We start from the raw sequence: 24,113 nt of genomic DNA on the forward strand, positions 1-24,113 counted from the left end.
ATTTTCAGGTGACAGGGAGTACTTTTTACGCCAAAATACTAAAATGGTAAGCACGGTCCACTGGGTGGCGCTGTTTGCTAGTAAATGAGGGTGTTATTTCACCATCCATATTGTCTGACTGAAAGTGTGAATGCATCATTGGTGAGAAATGCCACAAAAAGAAAATATGTATATTCCAAAAACAATTTTATTACAAACATTTGAGTCCAGTAGGCTTGTGGACCGCCTGCAGCTTTTCCAAAACACATTTCAACCAAAGTGGTAGAAAATATAAACCGTTGGGTTCTTGTAGGTGAATGTTTGCTGGCTGGACTTATATTGAAAATCATAATAGCTGCTGCTCTCTGTGCTACGCTAAAGATGCCAAGTGCAGCCTTTTTACTCTCAGGTCTGGAGATTCAAATGAGACCCAAGACCAAAATAGGTGGAAAACTTATAAAAATGTGCTGTGTAACCATGATGACAGCAGCAGATCAGGACCTTAAAAAAAAAAAAGTATGAAAATGTAAACCGGTAAACCGACTGGCGTTGCTGCGCCCCCTGCTGGTGACTAAAGATGTTAAAAAAAAAATAGAGGTGTCGCGGTGTCCTGAGAGGAAGTTGATCTCACATCAGAACGAGAGGCTCAAAGACAAAAGTGTGGATTTTATTTGATGCTGTAGCAGAAGGACGGGCACCGCCGGGGAACAAAGGTCATTCCGAGTCCGAGAGCTCGATGATCTCCTGAGGGTCGCACTGGGTGGCAACGTCGACCTGGGTTTGGGGGGGGGAGCGAACAACTGAGTGACGGCAGCTGACGTGGCAAAAATCACAGCATCGGGGCGCGACCTCCCCCTTGTCTCATTCACCTTGTTTTTCCTGGGAGGCGGCGACTGCGAGCTGCTCACAAGTTCGCAGTCGGACGCCTCAGCTGGTTTGCAGTTGGCCCGCGGTGGAGACGCGCAGATGGCGCCCATGTCCAGTAGCACGTCCACTTTGCTGGGGGGGAAGAACAGGTACAGTGGATTATGTCCTGGTTTGTGTCGACATAAGCGGTTGTCGACATAATTAAAACATATTAGCCATTTTGGCCCAAAAAAAATAAATGTAAAAATTTAATAAAAAAAATTCAACAGGTGCATTTTGTTAAGTTGCTGTAACTAAGACTCCCAAGCTTTTATTTTGAAGCCGAGTTTGCACTGAACAGGAAGTCCCTGTGTGCATTTTTTTTGTTTGCTTAGTGATAATGATGAAGTTTGTCCCATTTTTTCTAGAAATGAGCACACTACCTCTCGTGGAAGCTGATGTGGTTCCTCACGTCAGTCCTCTTCCTCTTCATGCTTCTGGTGCCGTTAGAAATGGGCGAGTTGCACTTTCCCACCTTCTGCAGGGGCGTCTGCGAGGACGCCACCTCCTTGGCGGCTGAGTCGAGGCCGCCGTCGGCCAAGGGCGCGCGCGAGGGCTCCTCCGACTGGCTGGGGCTGGCGTCAGCAGACGTGACGTCCGACAGCGGCGAGATGAGCGACTTGCTAACGTCCGAGAGGGGGGAGAGCCCACTCGTCACCGCCTCGTCGCCCTCGTCTTTCACGCTTTCCGTTGCCACCGCTGCAGCAGAGACGCTTTGCGGCAGCGTCTGCTCCTCCATGTTGGTGTGCTCTGCCTCATTGACGTCGTCGTCCTCATTGTCGTCATCTAGCGTGGGAGGAAAAGAGGTGTAAATACTTGGAGCCTCAGAGATGGGTGCCCTGTGAAGGGTTCTGACCCGCTCCATCCTGCTGGGTGCTGGCCTGGATCTCTTCCTCAATGTCTGGGTCTGAAGACACATCCGTTTCATCGTCCTCCTCTTCTTCCTCTTTTGCCACTCCGTTGACTGCTTTGCTTCCTTCTGCCTTTGGACCCTGGGAAGGAGAGGCTGTGACTGGCAGGACAAAACAAGTCACCGTTGATGGAAGGTAAACATCATCAAGCGCTCTCACCTCTTTCCCGTCTTTACCCTGCCGCCGCGTCCTCTCCTGCTCCTCCGTGTCCTCCTGTTGGACGGCGTACTTGCTGATGACGTCCTCCAGGCGGCTCAGAGCCACTTCACGGTTCGAGCGCAGCTTCCGGAGCAGCGATGGGTCCATCAGAGCCGGGTCTTTGGCTTGGGAAGCGGACAGGGGCGGGTCAGAGGACAAGCGCGTGTTGGGAGACAAGACAGGATGTGTCTTACCGGGCACATAGCCGTCGGTCAGATGGGAGCCGAAGTTGTAGACCAGGTCCAGGTGGCGCCTCTCCTGGATCTGGCTGCCGGTCTCCCTGAAAGCCTCCTGGGCGATCTGGTTGAGCTGCTTCCTGCTCAGGCACAGGTTGTGGCGCTTGTTGGCCAGCAGAACCTGCTGCAGGATGTCCTGGTAGTCGGGCGGGTTCCTCAGGACCTCGGGACTGTTGATGAAACGCTCAATCTGAAAGGAGAGAAGCTTTACTGGGACTGTATGCCACCAGACACACACAGACAAAACTACAGCCCATTAAGCTCTTTAATTTGTATTTTATTTCATATCGGTGAATTTATTACTTACACTTTTATTTCTATTACTCAAGTGTTTAAATTAGGGCTGCACTTCTTCACTTATATGACAAAGCTGAGATACATTGGTATAACTTCTTAGCATATCTACAGACCCTTTCCAAAAAATTTGAATATCATGGAAAAGTTGTTTAATTTCCATAATTCCATTCAAAAAGTTAAACTTTCATAGATTATAGATTCAGGGCCCACAATTTAAACGATTTCAAGTATTTGTTTATTTTTACATAATTTGGGCTTCCAGCTCATTAAACCCACGAAAACAGGAATTCAAAAAATTAGAATACTGTGAAGAAATCAGCCCAAATTTTGCAGGGCATGAATGTTTTAAACTGAGTGTCACACACTAATCATCTACTAAACTCAAATCACCTGCACAGGCTTCCCCAGGTGTCATTAAATTGCTTCAGTTTGGTTCAATTGTCTCAATTGGGTTCAATATGGGGAAGACTGCTGACATGACAACTGGCCAGAAGACCATCACTGATACCCTCCATAGGATGGGTAAGCCACAAAAGTTCATAGCTAAGGAGGCTGGTTGTTCACAGAGTGCTGTGTCCAAGCATATCAATGGAAAGTCTAGAGGAAGGGCAAAATGTGGCAGGAGAAGATGCACCAGCAAAAGAGATGACCTTGGGCTTCAGCGGATTATCAAACAGGGAAGATTCAAGAATCTGGCAGAGATCCAGAAAGAGTGGAATGAGGCGGGAGTCACAGCTTCAAAAACCACCACATTCAGACGCATCCGGGAGATGGGCTACAACTGTCGGGTTCCTCGGGTCAAGCCACTTCTGAACCTGAGCCAACGTAGGAAGCGTCTCCACTGGGCCAAGGAGAAGAAGGACTGGACTGTTGGCCAGTGGTCCAAGGTCCTCTTTTCCCATGAAAGTAAAGTGTGCCTTTCATTTGGGAATCAAGGTCCAAGGGTTTGGAGGAAGACGGGTGAGGAACAGAACCCAAGCTGCCTGAGGTCCAGTGTGAAATATCCACAGTCCGTCATGATTTGGGGTGCAATGTCCGGTGCAGGTGTTGGTAAACTCTGCTTCCTTAAATCCAAGGTCACCGCAACAGTCTACCAGAATGTTTTAGAGGACTTCATGATTCCTTCTGCTGAGGATCTGTATGGAGGGAAAGGCTTCTTGAGACGTCATCTGTACTTCTGTGAAGAAGGTGTCGGACGTTTCGCTCCTCATCCGAAGAGCTTCGTCAGCGAACTAATAAGTGCTGGTAGCCTAGGCCTTAAATACAGAAAGAGTGGGCGGAATTGGTGTGCCAATGCCCTCCTCCTATTGGTTCCTTACACTAAGCCTGGGCGGAGTAGTGGTATAATCCTCTCCTGCCATTAGCACCTCCGAACAAAGGCAAGTGTAGCTCCCTGTAGTTGGGTATGAACGACTCTGATACTGGCTCGTTAACATCTATTGTTCTGGCTCGGCCCTGGCTCCACCTCATTTGCAAGACTAAGAGCTGTGGGTTTTGGTCTCAGTAACCTGCTGAACACAGGGTCCAAATTAAACCTAAAACCACCATTCCGATTCAATGATGGGTTCTGTTTTTGACAAAAATAGCTTCCTTTACTCCTCTTTCAAACCATCTGTTTTCTTTGGCCAAAATCTTTACCTCGCTGTCCTGAAAAGAGTGATTGGTAGCTTTCAGGTGTAGATGTACTGCTGATTGAGGACCACTAGAATTGTCCCTGCGATGTTGATAAAGCCTTTTTTGGAGCATTTGCTTAGTTTCCCCAATGTCGTGCTCTTTGCATTCCTCATCTTTACAGTGGATGGAATAGACCACATTGCTCTGTTTTGGGGTTGGAGCCTTGTCTTTACGATGCACTAGTTTTTGTCTCAGGGTATTTACTGGTTTGAAATAGGTTGGAATTTTCTGTTGCCATAAGATCCTCTGGAGTTTTTCGGAGACCCCCGCTACATAAGGGACTACCACTCCTCTCCTTTTTGCTTCTGTGGGCTTTTGGGTTTCTTTCCCTACTCTCTTTATTTGACATTTGTTAAAAGCCCACTGCGGGTACCCACAGGTTGAGAACGCTCTCTGGACATGTTGTGTCTCCTTTTTCCTTCCCTCAGCACTAGTTGGTATTTGTTCCGCTCCATGTTGGAGGGTCCTAATAACCCCTAGTTTATGTTGTAGTGGACCAAAACCCACAGCTCCTAGTCTTGCGAATGAGGTGGAGCCAGGGCCGAGCCAGAACAATAGATGCTAACGAGCCAGTATCAGAGTCGTTCATACCCAACTACAGGGAGCTACACTTCCCTTTTATCGGGGGTGCTAATGGCAGGAGAGGATTATACCACTACTCCTCCCAGGCTTGGTGTAAGGAACCAATAGGAGGAGGGTATTGGCACACCAATTCCGCCCACTCTTACTGTATTTAAGGCCTAAGCTACCAGCACTTATTAGTTCGCTGACGAAGCTCTTCGGATGAGGAGCGAAACGTCCGACACCTTCTTCACAGAAGTACAGATGCCACGTCGCATCAAGGCAGTGATTAAGGCAAAGGGATTCCCAACTAAGTATTGAAGATTGACATATCGTTTTGAAAGTACCATATTTTGATTGATTTGATCCTAATTTCTTTCTTTTTTTTTTCCTGCAAAAACTGAGAAGTAAATGGTGATTTCTTCACAGTATTCTAATTTTTTGAATTCCTGTTTTCGTGGATTTAATGAGCTGGAAGCCCAAATTATGTCAAAATAAACAAATAAACACTTGAAATTGTTTAAATTGTGGGCCCTGAATCTATAATCTATGAAAGTTTAACTTTTTGAATGGAATTATGGAAATTAAACAACTTTTCCATGACATTCAAATTTTTTGGAAAGGGTCTGTACATTGCAACCTTTCATTTTTCACTGTGGCCCTAGGTGGAAAAAAGTTTGGACCCCCCCCGCTCTAACATAACATATCTACAATCTTACAACTTTCACTTCGCCAAATGGTCGGCATGACTAAATTAATGCAATCAAAGATTATCTATATGATGACAGGAATGCTCTGCTCTTTTCTAAATATCTAATGCAAAGCCATAGTCAAAGATCAACTACAGTATAGGACAGGTTTTAAGACTTCAAAACTATTCGAGGGCACATCAATCTAAATATCAATACCAGGGTAGTAGCAGTATCAGATGGATATTATCATTAACATGATCAACAAATGAAAACCAAAATCACATCATCACTCAACGAAATTCCTAGGAAAAATGATCTGTATCAGTATCGTATTGGTGAGGTTATTCGTAGGGGTTACCTTCCAAGGCTCCAAGCGACTGACCAAAACTGCGACTGAAATACCTTACTTTATTTTATTTTAACATTTTTGATACTCTAAACTAAGGGTGCACAATAATCATTTTGCCGATATGAGGGAATTATGACGTCATAACGATAAGTCCGATAACTCATCATTTTGAAAAACACTCCAATGAGGTGAGATTACCCGTACTGTGCGGGTCAGCAAATCAAGTGCTTCTTTTTTCTCCTGCCTGTGACATCAACGGCCGGTCGTAACTTCCTCTAAGCTGACTTGTAAACACACATTCACTGTTTGAGACATTTCGCATGCTAGTTGTATACCCACGCGCACACACGCACAAAAAAAAAAATCCTGATCAGCCACAAGAAACGCCAGCAGTGCTATGACGCCTCAGGCGTATGAGAAGTACGGTTTGCTAGAGACCTCAGTGGCGTCACACTGGCTGCTCTGAGCATGTGCCTGAATACAGTGCATCTGGCTCGGCCACACCAGGTGGGTCCTCCCGCTTTATACTCCGGTTCTCCTGATAGCAGTGATGTGGCAATAGTATGGGGCTCCAGACTGCGACAAAATTTGAGACCGTGAGAGTAAATTTTTCATCTGTGGTGGCTTTTATTTTGTAGTGGCGCACCACCACGATCAACTACATGTAGCGGAAACCCCGAGTGTCACTGAACAGCTTGAGGCATTCCAGAAGCTCCAGACAGAGACAGGGTGGTTAGAGAAGACAATTGCCATTTATTGTTCAGGTATTTATCAGTAATACAGTGAAAACGAGGGCCGCACGGTGGTCTAGTGGTTAGCATGTTTGCCACAGTCGGGAGATCGGGAAGACCTGGGTTCGAATCTCTGTTGTGGAGTTTGCATGTTCTCCCCATGTGTGCTCACATTCCAAGTGACTCAGGTTCATTAGCAACTCTAAATAGTCGCTAATGAATGTGAATAGTCGCTAATGAATGTGAATGTAATATGAATGTGAATGGTTGTTTGTCTATATGTGCCCTGCCATTGGCTGGCCACCACCCCACCTGTCGCCCGAAGTCAGCTGGGATAGGCTCCAGCATACCCCCGCGACCCTAATGAGGAGAAGCGGTATATGGATGGACAGTGAAAACGAGAGGAAATGTGAATATTTGCATTGCGGGTGGGTTTTTCGGCGTGTGCTCCTAAATTATCGGCTTGCAGTCCTAAAATTTTAAAAGGTGTGGCCACTGTGGTCAGAGCACAAAAAATTAAAATAAAAAGTTAGTCTGGCGCTCTGTAGTCATTAGGACAAATCAACAGGTGCAGCTGGTCAAATCCTAGTTTGTTTGAGTTCTTGCCTCCAGTTGTGCACAAACTACAGTTGTTTTTTTTTTTAAAGTTATCAGCTTATTTTTTTTTAAATAACTACTCAGTTCAACTTTGAAGTCACTAAATTCTGTAAAAATAAAAAAGGCATTGCTTAAGGACAAAATTTTTAGTATTTTCCTTTTTTAAAAGTACTGCCACTGTTTCCAGTATACATTTGGCACGAGTATTGGATAATACAGAAATTATACCAAACCCGTACAGAGGAAAGTATTAGCGCCTTTAGGAAAGATTTGGAAAAACAAAGATGGGTGTGCGTATATAGCGAGAATGATGTCAACAAAGCATATAAAAATTTGAATATTTATATGGAGTGCTGCGACATACATTGTCCACTGAAAGGAGGAGGATGACAAAAGGACTACAAAATGCCTGTAAAAAGAAAAATACACTACATAGGAGATTTATCATTCAAAAAACTAAAGAAGCAGAAAAAATATATAAAACATATAAAAATAAGTTCAACATTTTGAGAGTGTGTCGGAAAGAATATTCTAGTTAATTACTAAACAAGAAAAAAAACAACACGAGAGCAACATGGGGCATTCTAAACAGCATTAAATCATAAATATGACAACATGAACAAGGTAGTTGAAAAGTTCAACAACTACTTCGTACATATTGGAGCAGAACTGGAAACAAAGATCCCAAATGACCCCCCAGTAGAGGAAAGGAATGAGATTATAGACAGAAATCCCAATTCCACGTTCCTCACTAACGTTACAGAAAAGGAAATCGATATTGTTAATAAATTTAAAGCGAAAACATCAACCGATTGCAACGGAACAGAAATGGAAAGGATAAAAAGGGTTATAAATGAGCTTGCACAACCGCTAACGTACCTTAGCAACCTATCATTCCAGACAGGCCAATTCCCATACAAAATGAAAATAGCTAAAGTAGTTCCAATTTTTAGAAATGGAAACGAACATCAATTCATAAATTACCGACCAGTGTCCTTATTGCCACAACTTTCCAAAACAGGTTGGACAATTTTATAAATAAAAATGAGTTACTCGTGGACAGCCAATACGGATACAGAAGTAACATTGCAACTTCCATGGCACTGATAGAAATTGCAGAGGAAATTACCAATGCTATATATCACAGAAAGTGTGCAGCTGCAGTATTTATGGATTTAACAAAAGCCTTTGACACAATCAATCATGATATCCTAATCACTAAACTAGAAAAGGTATGGAATCAGAGGGCTAGTCTTGAATTGGGTTAAAAGCTACTTAGCAGACAGGAGGCAATATGTGAAGCTAGGAGAATATACAAGGTTAAATATATCATGAGGCATACCCCAGGGGTCAATCCTAGGACCAAAACTATTCAATCTATACATAAACGACATCTGTAAAGTCCCGAAAGACCTAAAGCTAGTATTATTTGCAGACAATACAGCCGCATTATGTTGTGGAGACAGCACACCAGAACTAGTATTATAAAAAAAAAAAAAAAAAAAAAATTCACAGATGAACTAACTATATTAAAAAGCTGCTTTGATAAAAACAGACTATCCCTGAACCTACCGGTAAGTAAACTGAAGTAATGCTATTTGTAAGTACAAAAAGGAAGCGTATCAGCAAATACAAATTGATGGTGTAGACATTGACAGGCTGAAGCAAAATAAATTTCTCAGGGTTATAGACGAGAAGATGAACTGGAAATCTCCCATTAAAAATGTACAACAAAGTGGCAAGAAACACCTCAATACTGAATAAAGCAAAATGTGTTCTAGACCAAAAGCACGACATATGCTCTACTGTTGACTGATGTTACCATATCTAACTTATTGTGTGGAGTTATGGGGTAATAACTACAAAAGTACACTTCACTCACTAACTGTGCAACAAAAAGGTCACCTAGGATAATCCATAATGCTGCTTACAGAGAACACAAACTCTTTATTTACAAAAATCACAATTATTAAAATTTGCGGATCTAGTAAACTTTCAGATGGCTAAAATTATGCATAAAGCAAAGAATAACCTTCTACCCAAAAATGTAAAACAATTCTTATCAACAAGAGAAGAAAATTATGATCTTAGAGGAAAATTTAAACCAAAACACTTCTATGCACGGACAGTGCTGAAAACTTTCAGCATTTCTGTATGTGGAATCAAGTTGTGGAACGGATTGAGTAAGGAACTCAAACAATGCACTAAAATGAGTGATTTTAAGAAAAAATACAAAGAAGAAGAGACCCGAACTACTGTGTACATACAACACAACATCTAACCACTACTACACTGACTACTAACTCTTCATCCTGGAGAATACATGGTCTGTACTCTCTCATTATCAACCTATGATACTGTCAACCATGTTATCAGTTATTATCATTACGCCTGTAGCTTCCTTTCAGTAAGTATAAACCTTGACAATGATTGCACTATATTGTCATCCAGCCTTACAAAGTACACCTGGAAAACAAGAGGAGAATAAATGTATTGCAACTGATGAGGAGTAGGATTAAATAAGCCTTGCTTCTTCCTTCTCCTTTTTGGACATGCAAAATTGTGAATTGTACTATGTGATGTGCTACTGTTTGACTCACATGCATGTTCAGGATGAATTAAACCGTTAAACCCGACCCAGCACAAAAGGCCAGAGCCCGCTTACCCTCCTGTTGATCTCAGGATAGCGTGTGCTCCGGTAGGCAATCTTCTGCTCGATGACTCGGCCCGTCTGCGACCCGCAGCCCTTCAGCTCACACAGCTTCACGTAAATCTTCATCATCTGCAAGAGGAGGAGCCAAGAGAGAAGCGTGAGCGATGCGAGCGGGGGTTGAGCGCCCGGAGCCCCGGCAGGAGGACCTTGCGCTTGAGCTTGTGCTCCTGGATGTACGAGGAGTCCTCGGCCCCCATGTCGTCTAAAGTCAGCTCGGCCCGCTGAAGCTGGCAGATCTCCTCGTTGTAGACCTTCAGCAGCCTCTCCAGGTACGCGATCTAGCAGTGCAGGCAGAGATGAGATGGAGAGGCTTCCGCCACCACGGTGGAGGGGGAGCATGTTGGACACCAACCTGCTTCCTGGACGCCCTCGTCGCCCTTTTCTCTGCCTTCTGCTCATCCTCCTGAAGGCCTGACGTGGAAGGCTTCTCATCTTCTCCGCCTACTTCCTGCTCACTCATCTCCGCTTTCTTCCGGCTTGTGCTTGGGCACCCGACCGAGGTAGACGGTAGACAATCGGATGCCGAGGTAGAGGGGGCGGCCTCAACCGCGCTCAGCGTCTGCCTCCGCTTGTCGGCATGCTGCCGGAGCACCGTGCACAGTTCATTGATGTAGACAAAGGTCTTGGAGCGGTTCGCCTGAACGCGGGTCAAACATCGGCCCAAGCTGTTGCGGAACTCCACGGATGACAAGTAGACCGGACAGGCTTTGGCGTGCTTGGTTTGGAGGAAGGTCAACACTTGGGGGCAGTCCTCTGTCATGGTGGAGCAGTGATCCACAAACTGAAGGGAGGCAGAAGAGAAAGGAAGGGGATGACCACTTCATACTATTGTAGGTTGTATACCAGCAATACCAAACACAGTTCAATGGCTACACATCCTAATGAATGAGTCGTTTGTCAGATTCACACCTCAGAAAATAACTTTTCATTCTCTGCCTGAAGAACGTGCTTCTGCTTGCTGGCCAAAGCGAAAGGGGACTGCGTGATGTGGGTTGGGGCGGGCTGCTGAACTCGGAGGTGAGAGACCGCTCTGGCTTTATCCCGAGAAGCAGAGAAAGACGGTCGAGGGCTGTCCTCTTCATCGTAGTCCAAGACGATGATTTTGTCCACTAGGGCGGAAGGGGCCACCGCCATGTTGGCTTGTTCTTCTTGGAGAGTACAGACACAACATAAGTTCATTGGTTGTGCAATTGTTCACACTTGACCAGACCAACCGAACTAGCAAAGCAAATGAGGCTCTCGTCCATTTTAACCGGAGCCAAAATGACAAGTGCGAACGCATACTTTAATACAGCCAGTTAAATGCTTGACGTCAAGTTTGGGGAAGTCAACGCGGAAGTGATGAAAACTCATGTGACAAGTCAACCACTCACCCGGGCCACGAAACACACTTTCACACAATAAAAACACAATTTCACCGACCTCTTGGTTAGCGGGCGACTGTTGTCAAAACACAATCGACCCCGACGAGGCTTCATCCAAACGGCGCTGGTTGGCTAGCGTTAGCATTAGCATTAGCATTAGCATTAGCGAGCTAGTTAGCGCGGCGACTTCACTAAGTTGGGCGATTGCGAGCTTCGCGGAGGAAAAAGTCAGAACTCCATCACGTACTCGGCGACCGGCCGACGAAGTTTTATAAAAGTCCAAACCTCATATCGTTGACTTTTATGTGGATGAAAACAATACACTAGCCCGGACTACAAATAAGGACAGATGTGTCGGCGCCAATACAATGCCCGTATGAGGCGCCTCTGATTGGTTGAAAGATGTATTCCACGGCAAACCTGGCGAATGAGCGCTACCCACCGACTCGGAGGGCTACTTCATGAAAGCTATTTCAGAATGAGAAAATATCGTTGTTTTTTTTTTTTTTTTTTTTTTTTATAAATGATGTATTTATTCCAGGAGGATGTGACTAGAAATATTATAATAAAATATATAACAACAACTAAAGTAGCTTGCTGTGAGGAATATCACACTTCAAACTGAGAATAACTACATTGCTAACAACGAGGGCACAATAATTATCATTCCGATTATTATTGGGCCATTATGAGGCAATTATGACATCATACCCATAAATCCAATAAGATAAAAAAAATATATAGATATAAAAACGGTTATCTATATCACATCGGCCTTGGGAAGCAGAAAGTTATTGGTGTAAGTTTGGAAAAAAATATATTGTGCATGTCTAAAAAAAAAAAGGTTGCCATTCTCCTCTCGTTCTGTGTGGTAGTGGTAAGTTTTTGGCTTCTTTCTCCTTCTCCCCCACTCCATTTGAAACACTTTCTTAAGTTTAGATTAAGTAAATTGGAGAGGCTAACTAGTTAGCTTGCTATGCTAGCAGCAGCCGTCTGTTATGTCCCTGCAATGTGATGTAAACAAAGAATAATAGGAGTGTAAAGGTGACTATAGGGGTGTTATTTCATGTCTACAGGGCTCTAATAATGTTAAAACCTGAATTTAGAAAGTCATAAACAGGTTTCCTACACTCTAACTATGAAAATATTCCGTTATCGGTACCATTTTAGTCTTGAGAAGCAGAAAGTTATTGGTATGGGTTTAAAAAAAAAAGATATTGTGCATCTCTAATGCTAACCCTAATGTGTGCATGACGTGGAAAGCAAGCAGCAGTACGCCATGTATAATAATTGATGTATTGACTTTATTGTTATATTTGTCAGACGTTTTACATTTCTTGTGGGAAACACACCTTTAATTATGATTTAAAAAACATAAACACCAGAGAACAGCAGAAAACACAAATGAAAGTGAAAGTGAAAAAAGAACACCTTCAGTTCCACTCACTTTATTCAAATAGCTAATTTTGTCAAATGTGAGTGGTGGAGCATTTTAAAAAATGCATTTCAAAAATATAAAAAACTTCCAGTGTTATAAGGAGGGCAAGTCCAGAGCTGCATCTTCACTTCTCTTTCTGCAGGAGGTTGAAAGTTTGCCATGATGAGCCGATGACACAAACATTTAGTTGTTGGCAAAATGAACTTACCTTGTTTGATTCAGCAGCTTCACTTGAGCCTACGAATAAAAAAAATCAAAGATATTCTAAATACTGACATTGTACATTGTCTAGCAAATGGACCATGAAAGTCACTCGTCATCCTACGAGGCGACCACCTGAGGGGATGAAGGTCCAAGAGACAAACTTGATGAGGCCGTAGAGCACCAGCGCCACGCCCACCATCGCCATGGAGTCCTCGATGGACGGCGTGCTGAAGCCTGAGAGGACAAAGCATGACCATACATGACATATCAGAGTCCTAACAGCATTTAACTTGGCTGGGCTGAAAGGTTCTCTCATGTTACCGATGATTCTGAGGGTCACGCTGGCCCGCCGCGTTCCTCCGGAATGCTGCCCCACGCAGGTGACCTCCCCTCCTCTGCCCAGGTCCAGCGTGGAAGTGTCCAGCTCCAGCCGGGTGTCCTGGCTGTAGGTTCCGTCCCAGGCCTGCCTGTGGCCGGTTAGGCGGCCGGGTCCCAAGGGTCGGGTCGTTCCATCCGGGTTTTTCAACTCCCAGCTCAGCTCCAGCGCGTATGGGGCAAAGCCCGAGGCTTCACAGTGAACCGTCAAACTCTGCCCGGCAACAGTCAGGGGCAGAGAGGTGGGGTAGATGGACAAGGAAGGCGGTTCTGTGCAGAAGAAGAAAAAGACGGGACTGTTTTGGGCAGAATGTAACTGTAAAAATCTTTTCCGGAAGGCTCACCTGCGATCTCCAGCTCCATGGTGACCTGAGCCAGGAGGTGCGGCCGGTACACCATGCAGATGTACGTCCCGGAGTGGCTCACTTTGGCTTTCTGCAGGATCAGGGAAGCATTTCCATTGCGGTGCAGCTCAGCAATGTCCATCATGGCACCTTCCTCCAGCGTGTCTGACAGCCGGTCCGCCTTGCCGTCGTAAGCCAGAATCAATTGGCCGCTGCCTCTGTACTGGTAGCGCCACTCGACGGCGAAGCCGGACTGTGGCGAGGCGGGGTCGGCCCAGAACTGACAGTCCAGAAGCACCGGCTCGCTGAGTCTGGCCTTCACCGCGACCGTTGTAGTGGTCACGCTGAGGACCACTGAGGAGGGAGACAAGGAGGAGCTCGCTTTAGAAGTTGCACGGGAAAGACGACTGACCCCGTCCCGCTGCCTCGAACGTTACCGTCCAGCTCGCTGGTGCCCGTGGCGGCGCGCAGGACACTGGAGACGCTCAGTTCCCCGCCAACCCCCTGGAGAGTGCCGGCCAACCAGTCGGCTTGCAGGTGTATGGGGCTGAGGGCGGACTCAGTGAGCGAGGCGGCCCATTTGACGGAGGAGGGCTGCGGCAGGAAGGAGCTGATCTCGCACAGGGGCTTGTTGGTGGAGCCGCTGGGTGGGCGGAGCGAGCGGTGGCAGAGGGTTGCGGCCGGATCTGACCAGAGTGAAGGCGAGACGGTCAAAGTCATTCTTAAACAGCAATCAAGAAGGCAATAAATGCAACACACCCTCCACCGAGTAGATTGTCCGGATGCTGGAGTCAGGTGCTGCGTGCCGGCTCGCCGCACGATGATGGCCTTCTGTCCCCACGTCAAGCAGGATCTTTTCCTGGCTGCCGGAAGCTCCTCCTTGCTTCTTCTCCTGCAGGAACCAGCACTCCAGCACGGGACAATGGCTGCTGCAGCCTTTAGGAATAGAAAATAGAATTCCATTAAACGAATGACCAGGTTGAACATTGTCGTGGTTCCCCTGCGATGCTTCCCTGAGCCACGAGATGGCGTCAATCCTCTAAGGAACGCGCCACTCCAAACTCCATTCAAGAAAATTATTATTGTAGTTTTCATGGCAGTAGATGCAGGTGTACGATGACATGTAAAAACAAAAATAGGTGACTTAATCTCGAGCATTATTCGGCGTGCGTTTTATTACCAGTACCACTGCGAAAAACACATTTTTAGTTCAGTAATGTGTACGCGAGTCTTCCGGTCCTTAAGTCAATGTGGCGTGTTTCAAAAAGTAGCATACCTCGGCCAAAGCAGGCAAAAGTAACCAAGGAGAGACTCCAAATGGACCAAAGGTTCGTCATGGTTGTTCCACTCTTCTCTCCGAAATAGCAACTGTGGAGAAAAGGCAATATAATGCTGCTGTCATTGGTTTCCCCTTCACACAATAATACTTTCACTTTCACACCCAGCTTCTTAAACGGACCAACTTCCTGTTATGATGCGAAACTAACAATAAATCCACGTCTACGACGAAAAGGGGCTACTTTTAAGAAGTGTATAATGGTAGCCGTCAGCCCGCTAGGTTATACATGTAATTAGTCGGAAAACAAACGTGAACTCTCGCAGGTTCGTCGGCCCTGCGAGGTGCAGTTCCAGGTGCAGACAGCAGAGGGGGCAGTGTACCTTCCATAAGTGCCTGACATACGTCAAGAAAGCAGAGAAATATGAAATATACACTTTGGTTTGTACGCCCTATCGAACCTTATTTCGTTAGGGAATTATTTCCAGACGATTACAATACGATCACTGATGTTCAAGCCATGTTATTACTTTTAACTCTGGATTTAAACCCATGTCTGAACATTTTTTGTGTGTTTATGTAATGAATAAGTTGGTGAACAGCAGAAAGAAAAGCTGATGAGGAAGTTTGGCTGCACTTGTCATGCCAGTTTTTGTCGTCAAGTCACGTGATTTCCCAGAAATGCCACTCACGCGTTTACCTGACGTGGCCACAAGGGGGCTCTGTAGTGAGTCCACTTCGGTGGACTCTTTGTCTCCGAATTTCATTTGGTATTCCCGCGTAACAGGTGACGTTCCCAGCATGCTGAACTCTAATTGGCTCAGGTGGAGCATTTTTAAAAGACCGCCTTCTCCACATTTCCTTGTATGTTTGTCATGTTTGCTAGTCAAGCGAGTGTTCGTCACTTTTGTCCTTCTGTACGGGATTAAAAGTGGCAAACATCTTTTTATTTTGCACTGACATCATGAACTTGCTTTTATTCTTTCTTCTGGCCGTGCAAATACACAGCGTGGCGCCTGGTAAGTCCACTTTCTTCACAGGTTTATACACGTTTTTTCATGAAATGTTGACACTAAAAACGGTAATGATACACGTGTACACGTGTTACATATATTTCATAATGTGTTGTATTTTGGAACTAGAAGACCACGTGAGTCTTGGCTGTGATATCTAGCAGTGTTTTATGTTCACATGAAGACCCGACTGAAGACTGAATGACCTCAAATATTCACAGTGCAAGATTGTTGAACATGAAACAAAATCATAAATTCTCATCTTGTTTTTCTCTTCTTCTTTCAGTGGTTCACACGCTGCGTCCTCTCAAGTTCCAAACTTCCCAGAGTTTGTGAGTGTTGGTTATGTTGATGAAGTTCAGGTTGTTCGCTATGACAGCAACAGCAGGAGAGCAGAAGCCAAACAGGACTGGATGAACAAAATCACAGCAGAGGATCCACATTACTGGCAGATACAGACAGAGAAAAATGTTGTTAGTGAGCAGGTCAACAAAAACAACATTGAAGTTCTTAAGAAGCTTTTCAACCAAACTGGAGGTTTGTTTATGTTGAACTTCCTACTATTAAAATCTATTTGATGTACTCTTTTTATACTGTAGTAAACACACACATTACTGCACTGATACCTTGTCTCTGTCCATCCCATCATGACCTCCAAAAAGACATGATTGACGTGTGTGTGTGTGATGGTGATGAGGTTTCACTCTGCTTTACAACACTTTGTGTCATTCTCTCAGGTGTTCACGTTGTCCAGTGGATGTCTGCATGTGAATGGGATGATGAGACTGATGAGGTTCATGGTTGGCATCAGATAAGTTATGATGGAGAAGACTTCATATCGTTGGACATGAAGACATGGACATATACCGCAGCAAAACAACAAGCTTTCCCCAACAAACTCAAGTTGGACCAGAACAAACCTCAACTAGACCACCATAAGTATTACTATACTGAGGTGTGTCCTTCTTACCTGAAGAAGTATGTGAACTATGGGAGGGACGTCCTTATGAGAACAGGTAGAAGCACACCATGTACTTTCACCTTTGTAACCATGTTAGCACGCCCCCTATAGGAACATTACTAGCATTACAACCTACACTCTGTCTCTTTCTGCTCTTTTCTCATTCTCTCCTTTTCTCTCCATCTTTACCTTCATTCACACCTTCTCTCCACGTTGTCCTCTGTCCACACGTGGCGTCACTTCCTGTGCAGAGCTTCCAGAGGTGTACCTCCTCCAGAAGACGCCGTCCTTTCCGGTCAGCTGCTTGGCGACGGGTTTCTACCCCGACAGAGCCGACCTGTTTTGGAGGAAAGACGGCGAGGAGCTCCACGAGGACGTGGAGCACGGAGAGATGCTCCCCAACCACGACGGAACCTTCCAGATGCCGTCGGACCTGAAAGTGGAGGTGACGGCCGACGTGGACGGCAAGTACGAATGTGTGTTTCAGCTGTCTGGCGTGGAGGAGGACATCGTCACCAAGCTGGAGAGAAGAAGCATCCTGAGCAACGCCAGCCATGAAGGTGAGAAAGGCACATTTAGTTGAATTGCACATTGGAGATGTTTCCCATCACAAGTCCAACTGTCACCATTATTGATCCATGTCACCATGACAACGGTTGACGTTTGCATGCAAAGTAGTAATGAAGGTTTCCTCTTCATGCTTTGTGACTCCAGTTGTGCTTTTTGCTCTCAACAGACAACTTGAGCGTCGCCGTGGCAGCGACGGTCCTCCTGGCGGCCGTCGTCGTCGTCGTCGTCGTCAAGCGTCACAGAAACAGACGAGGTGAAGGACGCCCATGTTGTCTGTCTTCTTCTTCTTCTCGGTGCAAAGGTGCAGCCATGTTTTAGTTGACCTCCAGCCAAACACTCAAAGATCCACAGAGACAGAGCACACACTCTCACATAGAAACACAGCGTGACGTGAGGAAAAAGTCCGTTTCACCTCGTTTCTCTTTCATTTCAGCCGATTACCGTCCGGCCGGTCGTCCGACCGCCGACGACGGCGGTGCCGGGCTCTCAGAGAAGATGACGGCTGAAGGCTGAGTGAGACGCAGCAGCCACACACAGTGTGGTGTGAGGAAGGTGAGGGAGCAGCCCAACAGCTCCTGCATGACTGGTATCTTGTCTTTCTTTCTTTTAGAAACGATTGCACCAAAGGCGGTGTTGAGCAGGTCTACAATCTTGTCTCTGAGGTCCTTGGACGACTCTTTGGTCTTGCCCGTGGTGGTGGAGATTTGTGAATGAAATAGACTGTTCCTGTGACGGGTGTTTTTTATCCAATTTGTGTTTCACGGGCACATCATCGGTCTGTGGGGGTCAGAATGCTTGCTGGTCGGTGGGGGATCAAATACTTATTTCCCTCAATCCAATAATAATTGAATTGTGTCTCTGTTGTAATAAAGTCACCATAAAAATACTGGATTGTTGAAATCTTGTCTTATACAAACTCGTGTAGAAGAATAACAGTATGAATAGTGAGGATGGATATGATTATTATGACCAAAGACAGTGTTATTATTCCACGTGTTAGTTGTTTGAATGTAATTATTGCTGGATATACAGTTCTTTGTCCAAATGCCACATCAAGTTAGGACACTTCCTGGACTGATCAGCTTGCTTTTTAGTGCAACGATGGACTGCAAACACACCTTTCATTGTCACTGCTGTCTGAAATATGAGGCATGACTCGTTCATCATCTTCGGATGGTGCATGAAAGTCCGACGTTTGACATATAAGTCACAATAAAAACACACTTTTCCGTGTCGTCTTCATCCGTGACGCTTCACTTTCACTTTTCATTTCGATCGACAATACGCGGGTGATTGTGGACAAAAGACATTTCTCCCGAGGAGGTCGTCTGGACCGAGGAAGGTTCGAGCTGCTCCTCCGTCGTCATGTTGGACCAGCAGGACTCAGAGGAGGTGAAAACCGGAGTGAGTCTACTTGTGTGCACACTCACGCAACGGAAACATACACACACACACACACACACACACACACTAGTTCCGTGGGAATTACAAGTTAGCATTCACACATTAAACGTGTCGTCTTTCTTCAGTCAGTGTAATTACCTCCACCAAGGACCAAGGTTGTGTTTTCACATTTTGTGTGCAACTTCCTGTTCAAAGTGGACTTTTTCAATAATAATATTCTTTCGTGGTTGTTCCTGTTCAACTCTGATGACAAGCTACAAACCCATTTGTCATTTGAGCAGGGGTGTCCAAAGTGTGGCCCATCATGAATTTTGGTTGGTCTTTGGCATATTGTAAAAGTAAAATAATTCATGATTAATGAGATATATGATTAGATATTACACTAGCGTTATCACCTACAACACAACCGGTTAGCTTAGCATTTATAGACATCCAGGGCCGCACGGTGGTCTAGTGGTTAGCATGTTGGCCACACAGTCACAGTCTGGAGATCGGGAAGACCTGGGTTAGAATCTCCGTTGGGCATTTCTGTGTGGAGTTTGCATGTTCTCCCCGTGCGTGTGTGGGTTTTCTCCGGGTACTTCGGTTTCCTCCCACATTCCAAAAACATGCATGTTCGCTTCATTGGAGACTCTAAATTGTCTGGTTGTTTGTCTATATGTGCCCTGCGATTGGCTGGCGACCAGTCCAGGGTGTACACCGCCTCTCGCCCGAAGTCAGCTGGGATAGGCTCCAGCATGCCCCTGTGACCCTCATGAGGAGAAGCGGTATAGAAGATGGATGGATGGATAGTGACCTCCATTGGATTGGTTTTAGCGTCTTTAACGCAGAATTTCTTCATCACCCACTAGAAGCCGTTGATGATTTGACAGGTGACACATGTTTAAGCCTTGGGGGAGGCCCCGTTGGGTGCTTTGAGTCAATGTTTCATGTTTTCCAGACAACAATCGTTGCCATAGAGTTCGATGGCGGGGTCGTGCTGGGCTCGGACTCGCACGTGTCCGCAGGGTGAGTTTCTGTGTCTTCACTGCAGCATATTATTATTGTTATTGTATAGGAGGGGTGGAACGGTACAAGTACTCAGGTTCTTATCTTTCACACGCCCTACAGTCTCAACCTTTTTGGAGAATTGTATTTTTCTAGTTTTTCTTGTTACTGTTTAGGCAGAAGCTCAGCAGTTTTAGGTTTTGTATTTTGTTACCTTTCTGTTACAAAAATAAAAGGAATGGTCACCTCAAAGCGAGTTACGTACCAAACCGTGATGAAGTTCTACCGTTACACCCCTCTTTTATTGTACGGGATGGATTTGAAATACAGCAATCAATACGTGATTGAATGAAAGCCTTTCAGCTTCAGCTGAAGAGTTTTACAAAAATACGACATTTCCCATCCAGGAATTGCAGCCATTTTATGTGGAATATGTCCATCAAAAGTATTTGGACATTTGTCATAGTTGTAAATATTAGCCTCCCCTCATTTAAAGGTCCCCTGTTATGTAAAGGTGACTTTTTAATGATGTTCTAACAATAACATACGTCCAAATCTATCATCTCCCTCACTTGTTTGCTTTACTTCTGAGAGAAGAGGCGCTCCAACGCTCGCTTTTGAAGTTGCTGCTTTCATGAAGGAAACATCCCCTTCTCATGGACATGATACCGTCCCAACAAATGTAGGCTTTGCTACACATCACAAACGAAAGCGTGGAATCAGTCAGTCAGTCAGCTACGGACATATAGGAGCTGTAAGTTTGATCATTTTTCAGCCAATAGGCTAATCTAGCATGATGCTACTGTTACAATGTGACGTGTCATGTTAGACCTTTAGCATCACATAGCTATGCTAGTGTTGCTAACGTTTGTGTCCTCCTGTCCCACTGCTTCACGTTGCATTGTTGTATGTGACATATGGCGTCTATGACATCGGTAGCCTTAAAGCTACAGACACACAAATAGGCGTGTCCCCAGGAGGGCTTACTACAAGCACTTTTAATCTGTTTTAAATGTCCCCCGCAGGAATTCAGTGGTGAACCGGGTGATGAACAAGCTGTGCCCCCTCCACCAAAAGATCTACTGCGCTCTGTCGGGCTCTGCGGCGGACGCTCAAGCCATTTCTGAGCTGCTCCGCTCCCAGCTACACCTTCACAGGTAGACCTGCACGCGGCCACGTAGCTAAGACGCAATAGGACGGTCCTGCCGTCGGAAAAGAGAAATTAGAGACATCTCTCCGTGCCTTTGATCTCGGCAGTACGGAGATAGGGGAGGAGCCCCGGGTTGGCGCCGCCGCCACCATGGTGAAGAACTTCTCGTATCGCTACAGGGACGAGCTGTCGACGCATCTCATAGTGGCGGGCTGGGACAGAAGAGGCGGAGGGCAGGTCAGAGGTGTAAATGAAGCATGTGAAGGACACGCTGTATGCATGTTGTCAGCAGATGATGCTGATGCTAATAGTACAGTCAAACCTGTCTTAGCGGCCACCTTTATAGAACGGCCACCTGCCTATAGCAGCCACTGAAAAATCCCCCCCAGCATATTTACATGTTATAGACCCTGTGTATAGCAGTCACCTGTCCAACGCGGCCAGCGGCCACCCATTTTGTCTCCCTTGGTCAATATCTGACCGCATATAGCGGCCAAATTACCGACTCAAGTAGAAGCTTCATGCACGAAAAAGTTTTGTTTTTCAATCAATGAAGCCGTCGTGTGTAGACTTTAATTACTGAGTCCTAGCTCAGTCACAATCATTCACAAGAGCCACACAAACTGTCAGTTGTTCCACATAAAAAAGCCGTCTTCTTTTGAGCTTGCTATTTCCTGGACAAACATGTAACTTTAGGAGCATTTGCACCAAAACATTACCGCAAAGTATGCTGGGAACAGGACGTGCTCCCAGCGACGCTACAATAAAAAAAAAAACATATGCTAGCATGCATGCGGCAGCGGGAGCAAAACTGAGTTGGGTTGTACTTAATTGAAGTATTTTATCAGTTATTATTAAGCCTCTAGCTTCCTTTTAGTAAGTAAAAACCTTGGCTATGATTGCACTACATTGTCATGTAGACCTACAAAGTACACTTGGAAGAACAAGAGGTGAATAAATGTATTGCAACTGATGTGAAACTGATGAGAGGTAGGATTAAATAAGCTTTGCTTCTTCCTACTCCTTTTTGGACATGCAAAATTGTGAATTGTACTATGTGATGTGCTACTGTTTGACTCATATGCATGTTCAGGATTAAAACCATGAACCATGATAATAACAAGCCTAGTAGTGCTGTACAACTTTTATCCACAGTCCGCAGTGCCCTCTACTGGTCAACATTATTATTTAAAAAAATTCCCACTTTTTTTCTTTTTTTTCCCTCCACTGGTCAACATTCAAACTGGACGCCCTGTCTATAGAGGCCACCTGTCTATAGCGGCCACTTTTGCAGACTCCCTCTAGTGGCCACTATAGACAAGTTTGACTGTAATTGGTAGTATTTCCACTGTATTCCACTGTGGTTTATTCCCCCATCATTTCCTTGAAGCACAAATGGCTTCTTATGGCTTCAACCTTTTGACACAGCGTCCACATCATGACGTCCTCCTCTGACCTCTCACAGGTGTTTTCCACCCTCAGCGGCGGCCTGATACGACAGCCCTTTGCCGTTGCCGGCTCCGGCAGCTCGTACGTGTACGGCTTTGTGGATGCCGAGTACCGGGCGGGCATGAGCAGAGCCGCGTGCCAGCAGTTTGTGCTCGACAGTAAGTGCAGGGCCTTGCTTGCAAAGGATGGCGTGCGTGGCGTATTGCTCTCGTCAGGCCCGGCCTTCATCGCCGTTTTCTCTCGCAGCGCTCGCTCTCGCCATGAACCGGGACAGCGCCAGCGGAGGCGTGGCCTATTTGGTCACCGTCGACGAGCACAGCGCAGAGGAGAGGGTCGTTTTGGGGAACGACTTGCCTGCCTTTTTTAACGGGTGAGCGACGGCCGCGTGACGTCACGTGGTTTGACCGCGGACGTCTGAGAGATCACCTCAACCTGCACGACTTCCTGTTGCTGATGTCATTAAAGCAAAGGAACATCTCTTGGTGGATGTCTTTTTACTCTTATGCAGGAAACCAGGCTTGTCTTTTAACTGCCAGTTCCCTGACTTTGTGGATTATTTCCAGTCTGATTCTTAAGCAATCGCATTCATGAAATGACACGTCTTCATTACACACTCGAATGTGAAGCTGACATGACATGCTGCCCCAAACAATAAAGAAATACATTCTGCACATCCTCATCAAAATGGAACAAAACCGATTCATTGGTATCGATACTCTCAATGGGCCTCATTCACGAAACGTTCTTACGCACAAATGTGTTCTTAAAGCCTTCTTACGAAGATTTTTGGCGTTCACGAAACGTGTTCTTAACTCCCAGTTCTTAGATCTAAGAACAGATTCTACGAACGCTCAGGAGGACTCTTACGCACAAGCAAAGCTTGCACTTTCAATGCGCAATCGCCCTCATGATGGATTTTGCAACCTGATCCCAAAAAATGTAGTGCAAATAAAATATCCCAACAATTATTTATCATCAAAACAACTAAAATATACTCCATGGATAAATATATATTCAAATCCCAATTCATCCAAAAAAAGGCTGGCTGGACGTGCGCTGCGCAGAGAGAGAATGTAAAGGGACCATTAGATTTATTTGCTGAAAGCCACCAATATTTGATGTCCCGCTTCAGGCTTCAGGCTTCCCTCTCTGTTCTTGCAGGTGTGCAGGATCATCAGAATAACATCGCAATGAAACGTGGTGTGTCTATTGCGCACGTAGCACCCCCAGATAACGACATGCGCCCCCAGCCACGTCTTGAGCCAGAGCACGGGGCTGCTGTATTAATTAGGCAGCGTCTAATCAAATGTAACCACAGAAAAAATACATTGTCACACACAAACTATGTATTTTGACTTTATTTTTCCATCATGATTGTGGAAATATTTTCTAGAGATTCTGAAATGGTTTGGTTTCTGATTGATGGCCCACCTCCCGTTTCCTCCAGATCCCTCCGGTGCAGTCCAATCTTTTTTTTTTAGTCTATTTTAAGTCAAAACACTTCTTTTTAACCTGTGCAGTGGCGCGTTTCTCCGTGGAAACGGCATTTATGTTTCCTGCAATGGTGCTCCATGCCGACTCTTTTTGGATGGCCTGATGACGGGTGGATACACGTGAAAATAAGGTGGTCTTGTGTTCGCTCACTCCTTGTAAAAGCACCTCTATTTCAGTAGAATTGAACTTTTTCTTTCGTTTGTTGTCCAGCTGCTCCTCAGTCTTGTCCTTGCGCTTTGC

At 45.4% G+C, this 24,113-nt stretch overlaps 3 protein-coding genes and 1 pseudogene across 8 annotated transcripts; 2 read left to right on the forward strand and 2 right to left on the reverse strand.

Moving 5' to 3' along the window:
* Positions 1-169: 169 nt before the first annotated feature.
* On the reverse strand, positions 170-11,578 carry daxx (death-domain associated protein). 5 transcript variants are annotated; one of them, XM_054764505.1, is made up of 11 exons: positions 11,494-11,578; positions 10,754-10,992; positions 10,197-10,625; positions 9,991-10,122; positions 9,797-9,913; positions 2,189-2,420; positions 1,956-2,119; positions 1,742-1,877; positions 1,269-1,671; positions 849-978; positions 170-753 (listed from the first exon to the last, which is right to left on the reverse strand). In XM_054764505.1, the coding sequence occupies exons 2-11, from the start codon at positions 10,976-10,978 to the stop codon at positions 694-696; spliced, it is 2,028 nt and encodes a 675-aa protein (XP_054620480.1). In that variant the 5' UTR covers positions 10,979-10,992; positions 11,494-11,578; the 3' UTR covers positions 170-693. The 5 variants fall into 5 exon arrangements, with proteins under 5 accessions (XP_054620480.1, XP_054620479.1, XP_054620478.1 ...); XM_054764504.1 differs by having other exon boundaries at positions 10,754-10,989; positions 11,267-11,571; XM_054764503.1 differs by having other exon boundaries at positions 11,267-11,571.
* Positions 11,579-12,492: 914 nt separating this feature from the next.
* tapbp.1 (TAP binding protein (tapasin), tandem duplicate 1) lies at positions 12,493-15,199 on the reverse strand. The gene is made up of 8 exons (XM_054763990.1): positions 14,846-15,199; positions 14,329-14,505; positions 14,007-14,255; positions 13,570-13,923; positions 13,172-13,495; positions 12,983-13,084; positions 12,855-12,883; positions 12,493-12,782 (listed from the first exon to the last, which is right to left on the reverse strand). The coding sequence occupies exons 1-8, from the start codon at positions 14,904-14,906 to the stop codon at positions 12,771-12,773; spliced, it is 1,308 nt and encodes a 435-aa protein (XP_054619965.1). The 5' UTR covers positions 14,907-15,199; the 3' UTR covers positions 12,493-12,770.
* Positions 15,200-15,694: 495 nt separating this feature from the next.
* Positions 15,695-18,260, forward strand: LOC129172981 (class I histocompatibility antigen, F10 alpha chain-like; annotated as a pseudogene).
* A 214-nt stretch (positions 18,261-18,474) lies between these two features.
* On the forward strand, positions 18,475-23,044 carry LOC129172982 (proteasome subunit beta type-9-like). 2 transcript variants are annotated; one of them, XM_054763341.1, is made up of 6 exons: positions 18,475-18,793; positions 19,734-19,801; positions 20,806-20,937; positions 21,038-21,167; positions 22,396-22,537; positions 22,626-23,044. In XM_054763341.1, the coding sequence occupies exons 1-6, from the start codon at positions 18,755-18,757 to the stop codon at positions 22,751-22,753; spliced, it is 639 nt and encodes a 212-aa protein (XP_054619316.1). In that variant the 5' UTR covers positions 18,475-18,754; the 3' UTR covers positions 22,754-23,044. The 2 variants fall into 2 exon arrangements, with proteins under 2 accessions (XP_054619316.1, XP_054619317.1); XM_054763342.1 differs by having other exon boundaries at positions 22,413-22,537.
* The last annotated feature ends 1,069 nt before the right edge of the window (positions 23,045-24,113 follow it).

The sequence above is a fragment of the Dunckerocampus dactyliophorus genome, chromosome 20 (genome assembly GCF_027744805.1).
Source record: "Dunckerocampus dactyliophorus isolate RoL2022-P2 chromosome 20, RoL_Ddac_1.1, whole genome shotgun sequence".
Classification (NCBI taxonomy): Eukaryota; Metazoa; Chordata; class Actinopteri; order Syngnathiformes; family Syngnathidae; genus Dunckerocampus; species Dunckerocampus dactyliophorus.

What these genes read in the sequence shown, in the direction of transcription:
- tapbp.1 (XM_054763990.1), bottom strand. Translation starts at nt 14,906, where the DNA reads ATGACGAACCTTTGGTCCATTTGGAGTCTCTCCTTGGTTACTTTTGCC. An exon ending in TTTTGCCTGCTTTGGCCGAG is followed by an intron (nt 14,506 to 14,845) that starts GTATGCTACTTT and finishes CTATTCCTAAAG; the next exon opens with GCTGCAGCAGCCATTGTCCC. An exon ending in TTGGACCTTCATCCCCTCAG is followed by an intron (nt 12,884 to 12,982) that starts GTGGTCGCCTCG and finishes TTTTATTCGTAG; the next exon opens with GCTCAAGTGAAGCTGCTGAA.
- daxx (XM_054764502.1), bottom strand. Translation starts at nt 11,023, where the DNA reads ATGAACTTATGTTGTGTCTGTACTCTCCAAGAAGAACAAGCCAACATG. An exon ending in ATGAAAAGTTATTTTCTGAG is followed by an intron (nt 10,626 to 10,753) that starts GTGTGAATCTGA and finishes GCCTCCCTTCAG; the next exon opens with TTTGTGGATCACTGCTCCAC. An exon ending in CACATCAGCTTCCACGAGAG is followed by an intron (nt 979 to 1,268) that starts GTAGTGTGCTCA and finishes CTTCCCCCCCAG; the next exon opens with CAAAGTGGACGTGCTACTGG.
- LOC129172982 (XM_054763341.1), top strand. Translation starts at nt 18,755, where the DNA reads ATGTTGGACCAGCAGGACTCAGAGGAGGTGAAAACCGGA. An exon ending in GACTCGCACGTGTCCGCAGG is followed by an intron (nt 19,802 to 20,805) that starts GTGAGTTTCTGT and finishes TGTCCCCCGCAG; the next exon opens with GAATTCAGTGGTGAACCGGG. An exon ending in ACAGAAGAGGCGGAGGGCAG is followed by an intron (nt 21,168 to 22,395) that starts GTCAGAGGTGTA and finishes GACCTCTCACAG; the next exon opens with GTGTTTTCCACCCTCAGCGG.